This window comes from Lycium barbarum, chromosome 9, assembly GCF_019175385.1.
Source record: "Lycium barbarum isolate Lr01 chromosome 9, ASM1917538v2, whole genome shotgun sequence".
Classification (NCBI taxonomy): Eukaryota; Viridiplantae; Streptophyta; class Magnoliopsida; order Solanales; family Solanaceae; genus Lycium; species Lycium barbarum.
In genome coordinates this window covers 15,184,561-15,195,643 of record NC_083345.1, presented here as the reverse complement: position 1 = coordinate 15,195,643, position 11,083 = coordinate 15,184,561, and the positions used below count along the sequence as shown (strand labels likewise).

General features: G+C 36.6%; 1 protein-coding gene across 1 annotated transcript; it reads right to left on the bottom strand.

Moving 5' to 3' along the window:
- Nucleotides 1-2,983: 2,983 nt before the first annotated feature.
- On the bottom strand, nt 2,984-6,744 carry LOC132611686 (G-type lectin S-receptor-like serine/threonine-protein kinase LECRK1). The gene is made up of 3 exons (XM_060326076.1): nt 6,243-6,744; nt 6,020-6,151; nt 2,984-5,930 (listed from the first exon to the last, which is right to left on the bottom strand). The coding sequence occupies exons 1-3, from the start codon at nt 6,742-6,744 to the stop codon at nt 4,900-4,902; spliced, it is 1,665 nt and encodes a 554-aa protein (XP_060182059.1). The 3' UTR covers nt 2,984-4,899.
- Nucleotides 6,745-11,083: the final 4,339 nt, after the last annotated feature.

The window sequence follows — 11,083 nt, the reverse complement described above, 5'->3', positions numbered from 1 at the left end:
TATTATGAATAGATATCTCTTTTTTTATGTGATCGCACTTAGATTCCCGGGTTTATGGATGAACTAAGTATTGCTTACCATTCTATATCCTGCATTTGCAATGAACAATTTTACTGCTTAACTGGCCACGGAAGATGATTTGGAAGACAAAAACTCCTGTGAAAGTAACTTGTTTTGGTCGGATTGTAACTTTGGGAGCTTGTTTAACTCAAGAAATTCTCCATTGAAAAGGATTTTCTCCGGTTAACAGGTGGTATTTATGTGAAGAGTATCAGGAATCATTTGAACATCTTTTCTGCATTTTAGAATCTCTAGACAGTGCTGGGATCTTTTCCTGAGTATCTGTGGTATCTCTTGGGTACTACCTAATAGCATAAGGTGCCTATTAGAGTGTTGGCAAGGGCAGAGGATTCAGAAAGGGTTGAAGCAGATTTGGAATACTATTCCTATGTGCATCTTTTGGATTTTGTGGTTGGAGAAGAATAGAGCTTATTTTGAAGGACAAAGAGACCATGTTTACAAAGAGATAATGTTTATAGAATTAAGAACTAGTGATGTTTACATGGTCCTATTAATAGTATGAATCAGTATATGGAGTTTTGGATTTGCTAGGAAGCAGTCAGTAGGAGCAGTTTTGTTGTTTTTCTATGATCTGATCTGCCTTCCCTTTGTTCTTGTTCTTGTTGTGCCATCTTGCTACCTTTTATTAATAAAACTTATACCAGTTCATAAAAAATAATTTTACTGTATTAAAATAATCTTTTTCATAAAAACAGCATTAATACAATATAAAAGTTACAAATCTGCATTGTTGGTAAGCTTGGTCTTCTTTGTTTCAACAACCTGTTTTGGAAGTCTCATTTAGACATTTTGCTGAAAGATTTGAACTTATTGCTGTGTAATATTCTTTAAGTTTAAAGTATTTGCCTATTTCTCTATAGAGGAGCTTGTTAAATAATAAGTAAAATATAAGGTACCACACGATCACACCAAATTGGTCATTACATAAGATTACACTTTCATCGTTACGTAACAACGGATTTAACAATACGATACAATAAATTTTAAGAAACAAACAGAACAAATATTGTATTTAAAGTAACAATAGATAGAATACAATAGGTAACAACCATCCAAACAAGCTGTAAGTGCAACTGATTGAATGGAATATCTTTGCATATGCTGTAGCTTATTTAAAAAGTTCAAAGAAATTAAGAGAAAGACTGGAACTATCAAGTTCCTCTTACACATTATTGTCAGGCCTACAAGAAACATGGATTTTGCATTTGGTTTAAATTATCAAGTTGTATCACATGAATATCATTGTTTCAGCAATGGGTTTTTTTTTTCCAAAGAGGTTTGCTGGCCGGAGCTCAAAACTATCATAGACGCTTGGCATCATAGGAAAATCTTATTAGCAAGGAACATGAGGAAATCCAAGAGTGTACCAAAGCACAATATCTTTGTTTTCAATTGTCTTATTCCTGTGCAGAAAGAGAAAAAACACTGATCAAAGACAATCCAATGACTAGTTGATCTTGATTACTGTTAGAAATGTATACGTTGACACTTCTACCTGCGGCTTCAGATTGCTAAGTTATCATCGGCATGGCTCCTATCAGCATAGAATCCTGCAGCCATCTTTCTGACTTGTTGTAAGGAACCCACAGTTGCTACTTGGTAGGCTGCACGAATCAGCGGATCCAGGATTTTAAGGTCGTGGGTGCTGACCTCCCTTTAGAGCAAAGTTGCTACCGATAAGAAATTTTAAGCGTAGAACTATTTGAACACAATAATGAGAAATGTTGAAAAAAATATTTAAAAAGTGGACAAACAAAGTTTAAAAAGAAGAAGAATAACCTATATTGGAGAAAAAGGAGGAGAAGTCGGGGGACAACTAAGAAACATTACGAATTTCCAAGTTAAAAACAAAGTAAAAGTAAAAGTAAAAGGAAAACTAATAAAGAAAGAAAAAGCTGTATGGGAGAAAAATAAGGAAAAGTCAAAGTAAGAAAAAGAAGGCAGCTCGTAAGTTTTGTATAACTTGGGAATCAATCCCAGCCCAAGTCCGTCACGCCCTTCGACTCAAGCTCACAACCAAAGCACCCACCACAACTTTTGTTTGATGGGTGCTACTCAACCGTTATATCTATTTTTTCAGGAATTTCTATATAAATATATACAATTCGCGTTCGGGTTAATGGGTGCTCAAGCACTCAGAACACAGTATGTGAGTCCTCTCCTAGCACGAATTTGAGGATAGTCATCGTCTGATAGTAAGGATGTGGCAGTGTTACTTGGAATAAGTCAATAAGCTACATCATTTCCAATCTTTGTTTTCTTGTTAGGATTAATGAACACGAAATCAGCAGGCTCTAATCCCATTTGAGTCTTAGCCTCAATTTCTGTTTTCATAATATTTTTGACAACTGTCCAATAACTCTTCCTTGGTGAACTTTTTGGGTCCTTCACCCTTGTAGTTTTCAGTTTGGTTTTCAAGAATGAGTTGGCACTACCATCAACATCAATATCAAGGTAGTAAGGAAGTGATCATGGTTAACTGCAACTGTGTTTTCTGCCACTAGGATACCATAAAGGCAAAAGTCATAGATAGCCCCCTAAACTTTGTCACATTTTTCTCAGGGGTACTTAAACCGAGGGTTGTACCTATTGGATACTTAAACAAGTCCAAATTTGATCTCATTGGGTACCTTTTGCCTACGTGACGTAACAATTGAGTCCACTTTTTGTTGGGCCTCGTGGACAATCATTTTTTTCCTTAAATTTTTTTTCTTGGTAAAATTTTTACCTCCTTTAAATAAAATTTAATAGATAAATAAATAAAAAACTAACCCACCTCCCCCCGCGCCCGTCTATCCCCTGACCCCACCCCTCCCCTCCACTGTACGTTCTCCTCTTCTTCTTCCTCGTCCTTTTTTTTTTTTTCTCTTCTTCTCCACTGTACGTCCTCCTCCTCCTCCTCTTCCTCCTCTTCTTCTTCTTCTTCCTTTTTCTTTCTCTTTTTTTTTTCTCTTCTTCTTCTTCTTCATTATAACACTTCATTTCTTTTAATTATTTATATAAAATTAATTTGTGAATTGGATGTTATTTCTTGAAAATTTGAGGGGGTTGTATAATTTATTTTTTAATTATTATAATGGACCCCTCACCGCCATGTGTCATGTTTTCATTTGACAAAGTTGTCATGTCATGGAGAGTGTATTACACTCTCCTAATTTTGCTGATTATTGTGAAAAAGGTACCCAATGGGATCAAATTTAGACTTGTTTAGGTACCCAATAGATACAACCCTCGATTTAGGTATCCCAGAGAAAAATGTGTCAAAGTTTAGGGGCTATCTATGACTTTTGTACTACCATAAACATCCTCTTCTACATGATCATTGTCCTTATACTTAACAGTTTTCATATTCACAATTCCATGTAGACTTGCCTGCATCAACAAAAAGGAAAAAGCTACTAAGTGGGAGGAGGTGCTTAACATCTAGGAATAAAGATTGCAAGTTAAAAGGATTGATTAATAATAATCTCTTAGATCCTACATCAACTTTGATGGATCCACCTTTTTTTGAACTCTCAATCAATCTCATAGTCATAATTGCCAACTGTTGCCACCATTCTAACCACCGAAGTAACTTCTTGCTCTCCTTTAGTACTCTGCGAAACCACTCAGTTAATTCTATTATGACTACAACAACAACAACAACATACCCAACATACCCAGTATAGTCCCACAAGTGGTGTCTGGGGAGAGAGGGGTCTAAAATAATTCTCTAAAATAATTCTATCATTGTTGCATGAGATAATAACTAGGAATCTGTAATTTAGCAGCTTACTAAAGTGACAGGTACTACTATTTCTGTATGCCTCCATGCAGCATCACCAGCATAGCGCTAGAAGATGCAAATGGCTCGAGGGACTTGCACTACATGTCCTTCTGCATCAGCTAGGTATCCATCCATATATACTGCATTTCTTGGACAGTCTAGCAATGGGACAACGCTGCTAGCGGATGCTCAGAAACCGAATTCACTATTATCCATGAAAGTCTTATAATACCATTCATATGTAGGATCCATGTAAGGCACAAAAGTCTCAGAGATATGGCATCTATAGAGCACACGTCGATATTCATTTCTTATAGCATCAAACGCGGAAGCTGTAGATATAATCGTCCCTGCTCTAGCATTGAATCCAACATGAAAAACCCAATTAGCCCATTTGATCTCATTACCTTCTATGGTAATCCTGCTGGTATTAGACACATTGCAAGGGACAGATTCCTGGCTTGATGAGTGGAAATCAGTACCTTCTGCTTTAGGCAAGGGGACTATCTATCGACATACATGATAACCTTCCTTGATTCAACTCTGCATACGCAATAATTCCTTCGATATGCCTTGCCCAAAAATTTGTTGTCCCTCCCCTATAATAACATCCCTCTAATAACATGTAAGACTAAGAACTCTTTTGGTCTTAGGCTCACCAAACCATCCAACTGACAGTGGTACACAGCTGACCTCAGATATATTCAAATCCCTTCTCGTTATTGATTCTTGAAATTCAGGATTGGTTATTGTCGGCACAACAGACTATAATTTCATCACGAGTAAATGAAGGGAAACCATGGCCAGTGTATAGTTTTTCTGATATGATAGAGCTATTGACCAAGTCTAAGACGACTTCATGAGTCTCACCCTTCACGCGAACCATAACTTTGGCTCGACGATAAGGAAAAGAAGCATTTCTTGGTTTATCCAAGGACAACCAATCAAGCACATCGTCCTTTTCTGGTTCTTCAAAATCAAGATAATGAAATGATAAATTTGAGAGGGAACCAAGGTGAGACTTCTGAATGATATCCCTAGACTGGTTGATTTCAGCCAGGAACGCCTATTTCTATAGTTCCTTCCAACATCTGAACAAGCTTTGCTGCAGATGGTCGAAGATTCGGCTCAGGACACAAGCACCATAATCCAACCATAGTCATCCTCTCAAAATTATGAAAATCACACATTATTTCTTCATCATGACTAACAACAGTTCTCAGCATCTCGTTTCTCACACAATGAAGAACCCAATCCACTAAGATCAACTCGAGCTCTTCGTTTTCTTCGCCAGTTAGGTTCAACTCCATGTGCCTTTGGCAGAAAATAATCTCAAGCAGCAAAACACCAAAGCTGTAGATGTCAACTTTGGTTGTCACGGGCACATTTTTTAGCCATTCAGGTGCCATATAACCCATGGTTCCTCTAACATTTGTGCTTGTTCGCGTCTGATCTTTCTTAAGAAGTTTTGCAAGGCCAAAATCAGCAATTTTGGCGGCGTAGTTCTTGTCAAGAAGGACATTCTGTGGCTTAATGTCACAATGGATGATCTGGTTCTCACACTCTTCGTGCAAGTATAACAGGCCTCTAGCAGTCCCAAGTACTATATCACTTCTTAGCTTCCAGCTTGGTCTTTTTCCATCCCAAAAGATCAAACTTGACACAGCCCCATTTTTCATCAATTCATAAACAAGAAGCCGATGATTCTTTTCGTTGCAGAAGCCTAGCAAACGAGCCAGATTCTTGTGATGTGTTAGGTCAATCACTCTCACTTCTGCCAAAAATTCTTTATCATCGCCTTGTTCAATGCCATTTCCTAATTGCTTCACAGAAACTTCAACTTCTTCATCCTCTAACTTGAGAATTCCACTATAAACTGCAGCAGAAGCTCCTTGACCTAATTTGTTCTTGAAACCATTGGTGGCTTCGCTCAACTGCTGGAACGAAAATGCCCTTAAATTCAGCTCAATTGGCTTTCTTTTGGGAGGGTTTTTGGCAAGTCTATATTTCTGCACAAAAGGTTGATAATATACAGCAATTGCTGCAAAAAGCGGAGCAAGTACTGAACATATACGAGGACACCCTTAGAGACAGAGTGGTTTTTGTTTTCAGATGTCGTATAGTTGCTAATTTTAAGGAATGCAACCATATTGTTTGTATCAGGATCAACACTTCTGGCATTCTGTATAGGCATCCTCTTCTTGAAACATGTCGAACCAATCAAGACAGCTGCCTCACAAAGACAATCATTCAACACTTCCTGCCTGCAAGTCTCCTCATTAGCTTGAAAAACCCTTTCTAGTTCTGCATAATCCCTATTAGGGAAATCAGCATTAGAGATCCTTTGAACATAGACATCCGAATGTGAAGAATTTGGATCGCAAAAATCTTTTACCACACTCGGATAACAACCCTTTAGATGGATTGTGCTGATCCCTAGGCGAATATCCTGGCAAACAACTACAATTGATTTCCTTGTTGTCAGGTGATTGGCAAAAGCCATATACACCACAAATGTTATTCACAATACAAGGTTGCGTGATCGCTTGCCACACAACATCCCAAACGCTCCCATTTACTTTGCTGCGGAAGAGCTGTTGGAAATCTCCCTTGTCAGTGATCATAGCTCTGTGGTAATAATCTCGAACTGAAGCAGGCAGGCTCGCTGTCATGTAGTATATGATTGAGCTTCCATTCACAATGAACAAAGTAGCAGTTGTATTTTTGAAGACCAACCGTACACTATTATTGTTTATAGTTTGAGCATTCCAGTATCCAAAATCAGTAGTTCTATATGCAGACAAGACCACGTTCCCATCCGTCTGCATCTCTAATCTGTACTTCCCCGTTGAGTAATCTACTGTCCCGTTGGCACTAGAAAATAGCTTCTGCCCCATATCAAGAAATTGACCAGGCAAAATAGTATCTGTTGGGAAATCAAAGCTTTGCCACAGGGACTCCGGAGGATGAATTTGTCAGGACAAAATTTCCATCATCTTGCATAGCAGCATGACTTGTTCTTGTACCATTGTACAAAACAAATTCTGTCCCATTAGTATCTGTCAACACAAGGCGTCCACTCAGCGTTAGACTAACCTTTGATCTGGCAGGAACTGGATCATCGCGATTGGCTGACCATACGAGAGTTTTCTCGGGGATTTTATCAAACCATATGCCAACAAGGAAGAGTCCAGTACTGCTAAGAGGGTAGAACCCAAAAGCAAACTCTCTAGAGGGTGAAAGCCAGTATAAAGAATTATTTCCAGCTGTGATGTTGGAACCAAGAGGAATAATATTTACATTTTCTTGAGAAATAGAGCAAATAAAGATAAATTGTAATAAGACACACCATAATAGGATTTTCCAAGAAACCATTGTTACACAAGAAAATGCCAAATGGAGAATAAAAATCTTTCTCAAAGGGAATTAAGATAGTAGTGCAGACTCAAGACTTGCATATTACAATGCAAAAGGCCCATATAATGAGGTGACTTGGAATGGGTGGAATTCTTTTCTCTTATCTTGCAAGTTGCAATATAATTCCACATTCTTACTTTATTATCTAGAAAGAGTCTATGGATATATATATATATATATATATATATATATATATTTGGTAAATAAACTGTCTATAGATTATTGGTAAGTCAAGACAAGAAAAGAACAGTTTCTGTGCACCATGTTAATTGTTACTCCCTCTGTCCAAAAAAGATTGTTCTTCTTTCCTTTTTAATCTGTCCCAAAAAGATTGTTTCATTTCTATATTTAGAAACAACTTAACTTTATGAGATGATTTACAGCCACACAAACATCTAAGACTTGTTTTGGACCACACATGTCAAAAGTCTTTTGTTATTTTTTAAACTTTGTGTTAAGTCAAAAGAAGATAATGTTTTTGGGACGGAGAGAGTATTAGGAGTTGGTCAAAAATGAATACTTGGTAAAAGATTCATGACTGAAACATTTAACTAATATAGCTTGTGAAGTCTTTTCACATAGACTAGTCTTTGAACACGTGATAGTTAGTACATACTTTTAAAGCACAAGAATTATTAAAATACGTGAATGAGATTCAAAGTAAAATTGAAAGGGAGAAAATTATAACTTCAAATTGATAATTGGTGTTCATATATGTTAAAGCAACACAGTAGTTGAACTTAAAATGATTGGATACAACCTAAAGAATCATAAATGCAAAGCATTTTACTCCTTTTTTTTTTTATTGTCTAATCTTTTTGTCAAAATAAATATTATTTTCATAAAACACTTAATCGAAATATAGAAACGTAAGCATTGAAAATCAAATAAAAGGCAAAGCCTTGCTCCCTATTTATACAAGAAAAAAGATATGGTAACATATGTATATATTCAACTCTCAAATATACCCTAAGGCAAATCAAACAATCAAAAAAGAAATTCATTTACATAAAATTTAAAAATAATGTCATTTTACATCTTTAGAGGCCACCATTCATTGCCCTCATCTGAGAAGAATGCATAAGCATCAAACGATTTGACCTCCAAACTGAAGCAAAATATGAAAACACTCAAGCTTACCACAAATTGAATTGTCGGATTAGGTGAATTACATTCGTTGTTTTTTTTTCTCATAACCTGCATAAACAATTAAAAGGATTAGTATATGCAATTTTTTTTGTGTGTATATCGAAACTATAATGTATTAAACTAAAGAAAGTAATTTTATATAAACACACAACTTTTTGGATAAACATGTCTATTAATAAACAAGAAAAGCATGCCAAATTTCTATTCATGTCAACGGGAAAGATCATAATTTTGTCAAAGTAAAGTAAAAAGGAGGAGGATTTCGTTACCTTATTTTTTTTTCCTGGTAAATCGTTAGCTTATTTCATTACAGAGCAACTAGATAGTTATATAGATATTGCTAGAAGATGAAAATAATTCCAAGAAATTGAAAAGGCATGATAAGCAAAGGAAGATGAAAATAATTCCAAGAAATTGAAAAGACTACACTAAATGTAATTGTCAAATACATGGAACATCCCATTTAATTGATTTATTTTCCATTTAATTGATTCATTTATCATTTATTGGTAGGTAAATGTACTATTTGGTACTAAAATAGTATAGGAGTAGTGTTTAGATGAGGGGTAAAAATGAAGTTCAACTTCTAATGGACATTTTGATAATTCAACTTTACAACTTAGGGTCTTTCCACTTTTAGTATAGTTGCCAAGGAAATTATGCACTAGAATAGGCTTTTTTTTCTTCCTTTCTGCTGTTCTTTTTGTGAAAAATAATAATAATAATAATAATAATAATAATAATAAAAATTATTGCTGTAAACATGAACATATTGGGATTCAATTACTTCCACACCAAGGAATGAGAAACAAAGAAACAAAGAAATTTCTACCATCAAAAGAATTTTTTACCTGTATAATTAAATATCCGAAAAAATGCTGAAATTTCTCTTTTATGCAGTGGCTGAGTTTCATATCTTTTCCTGGAAACTGCAAGTCTTCTAAGACTTATATTTTCTTGGAATGGTCAGTGAATCTTTAATGGAACTCTGTGTATCTTCTATTGATGATGAATTAGACATGCCTTAAATTTATGAAGTGATGTTCACCAATGAGACTGTTAAAGCCAAGAAGACTTGAGTCAATTTTAACAGCTTGAAAAGATATTGATCAAAGCCAAAACCGATTACGCTTTGGAATACATATGTTAACACTTGAAATGTGTAGCAGAAATGTAGACTATATTTTACCTGCAGCTCAAGATTGCTAAGTTATCATCACCATTAATATAGAATCCATGTATTACTAATGCATAACTCTAACTAGCTACCAAACGACCCCTAAGGGAATTTGTACGGGCAAAATGAATCCAATTTTAGTAACCGGCGGTCTTATTGATGACTAGCCTTGCATTGTCTTTAGTCCAAGTATTCCAGTAGCCAAAATCAGGAGTTCTATATGCAGACAAGACCACATTCCCATCCATCTGCCATCTCTAATCTGTACTTCCCCGTCGAGTAATCCACTATTCCTTTGGCATTATAAAATAGCTTCTGCCCCATATCAAGAACTTGAGCAGGCAAAATAGTATCTGTTGGGAAATCAAAGCTTCCCCACAGGACCCCTGATAATGAATTTCTCAGTACAAAATTTACGTCAAACATAAATGTACAAAATTTCCCTCATCTTGCATAACATGTAAAATAATGTCGTATGTACAATGTTTGTGTCTCTTGGACTTAGTTACTGACACGTTTACATTCATCTATCTATTCACTATATATGTCACGACCCAACCCCGTAGGCCGTGACTAGTGCCCGATCTGGGCACCCGAACCCATCTATCAAATATTATCTCAAATTCTATCAACTCATTCTAGTATATGGCGGAAGCCGACAAGACTTTATTTCAAATTTAGGTAATTTCCAGAAAATTTCGGCAGAGTTTCCTTTGTTTTACGGACTATCCAATATACCCTGCACGCAGAAAATACCAACAAAAGCCACACAGGGCTAACCAAGCAATATATAAACATATGCGGACCGGCCGCCTCGGCGTATATGATCGCCCAAACAACATATGCGGACCGGCCGCCTCGGCGTATGGGATCGTCCAAACGACATGTACATACATCCATACAGAAAGACCCTAACCCACAAACATGTCCACAGACCTCTAAACAGACCGACATAATCATATGACGGGACAGGGCCCCGCCGTACCCATGAACGAATATATACAAATGCACTAATAAATATATATACCAAAAGTATAAGCTCCGGAAAGAGAGGAGCACTCCGAATAGCAGAAAGGGTGTCCTAAACAGGTGGATCACCAGGCTGTGCGTCTGAACCTGCGGGCATGAAACGCAGCCCCCGGAGAAGGGGGTCAGTACGAAATATGTACTGAGTATGCAAAGCAGAAGGTACAGAAATAAATCTGAATAATAATCGAATCAGATATATAGAAAATAATACATATCAAAATGTTTATTTCCAAAGTATAAATTATGCATAGGGCACTGGAAAATGTGGTCGCCCGCCTGTCGATGGCGCCACAACACAGCATAACACCAGAAAGTTTCAAATCTCCGAATCCCCGTCACACATCACAACACAGCATAACGCCAAACACAGCATAACGCCAAACATAAGTGGAACCCGGCCCTCGAGCGAGGAGCACGGTGAACCATAAACACAGCATAACACCGGAATGTATCAAAAAGCGCAC

Coding starts and splice junctions, on each gene's coding strand:
- LOC132611686 (XM_060326076.1), bottom strand. CDS start 6,744: ATGGGGCAGAAGCTATTTTCTAGTGCCAACGGGACAGTAGATTACTCA. Junction 6,152..6,242: donor AGGGTTGTTATCCGAGTGTG/GTAAAAGATTTT, acceptor GGGATTATGCAG/AACTAGAAAGGGTTTTTCAA. Junction 5,931..6,019: donor GCCTATACAGAATGCCAGAA/GTGTTGATCCTG, acceptor TCTGTCTCTAAG/GGTGTCCTCGTATATGTTCA.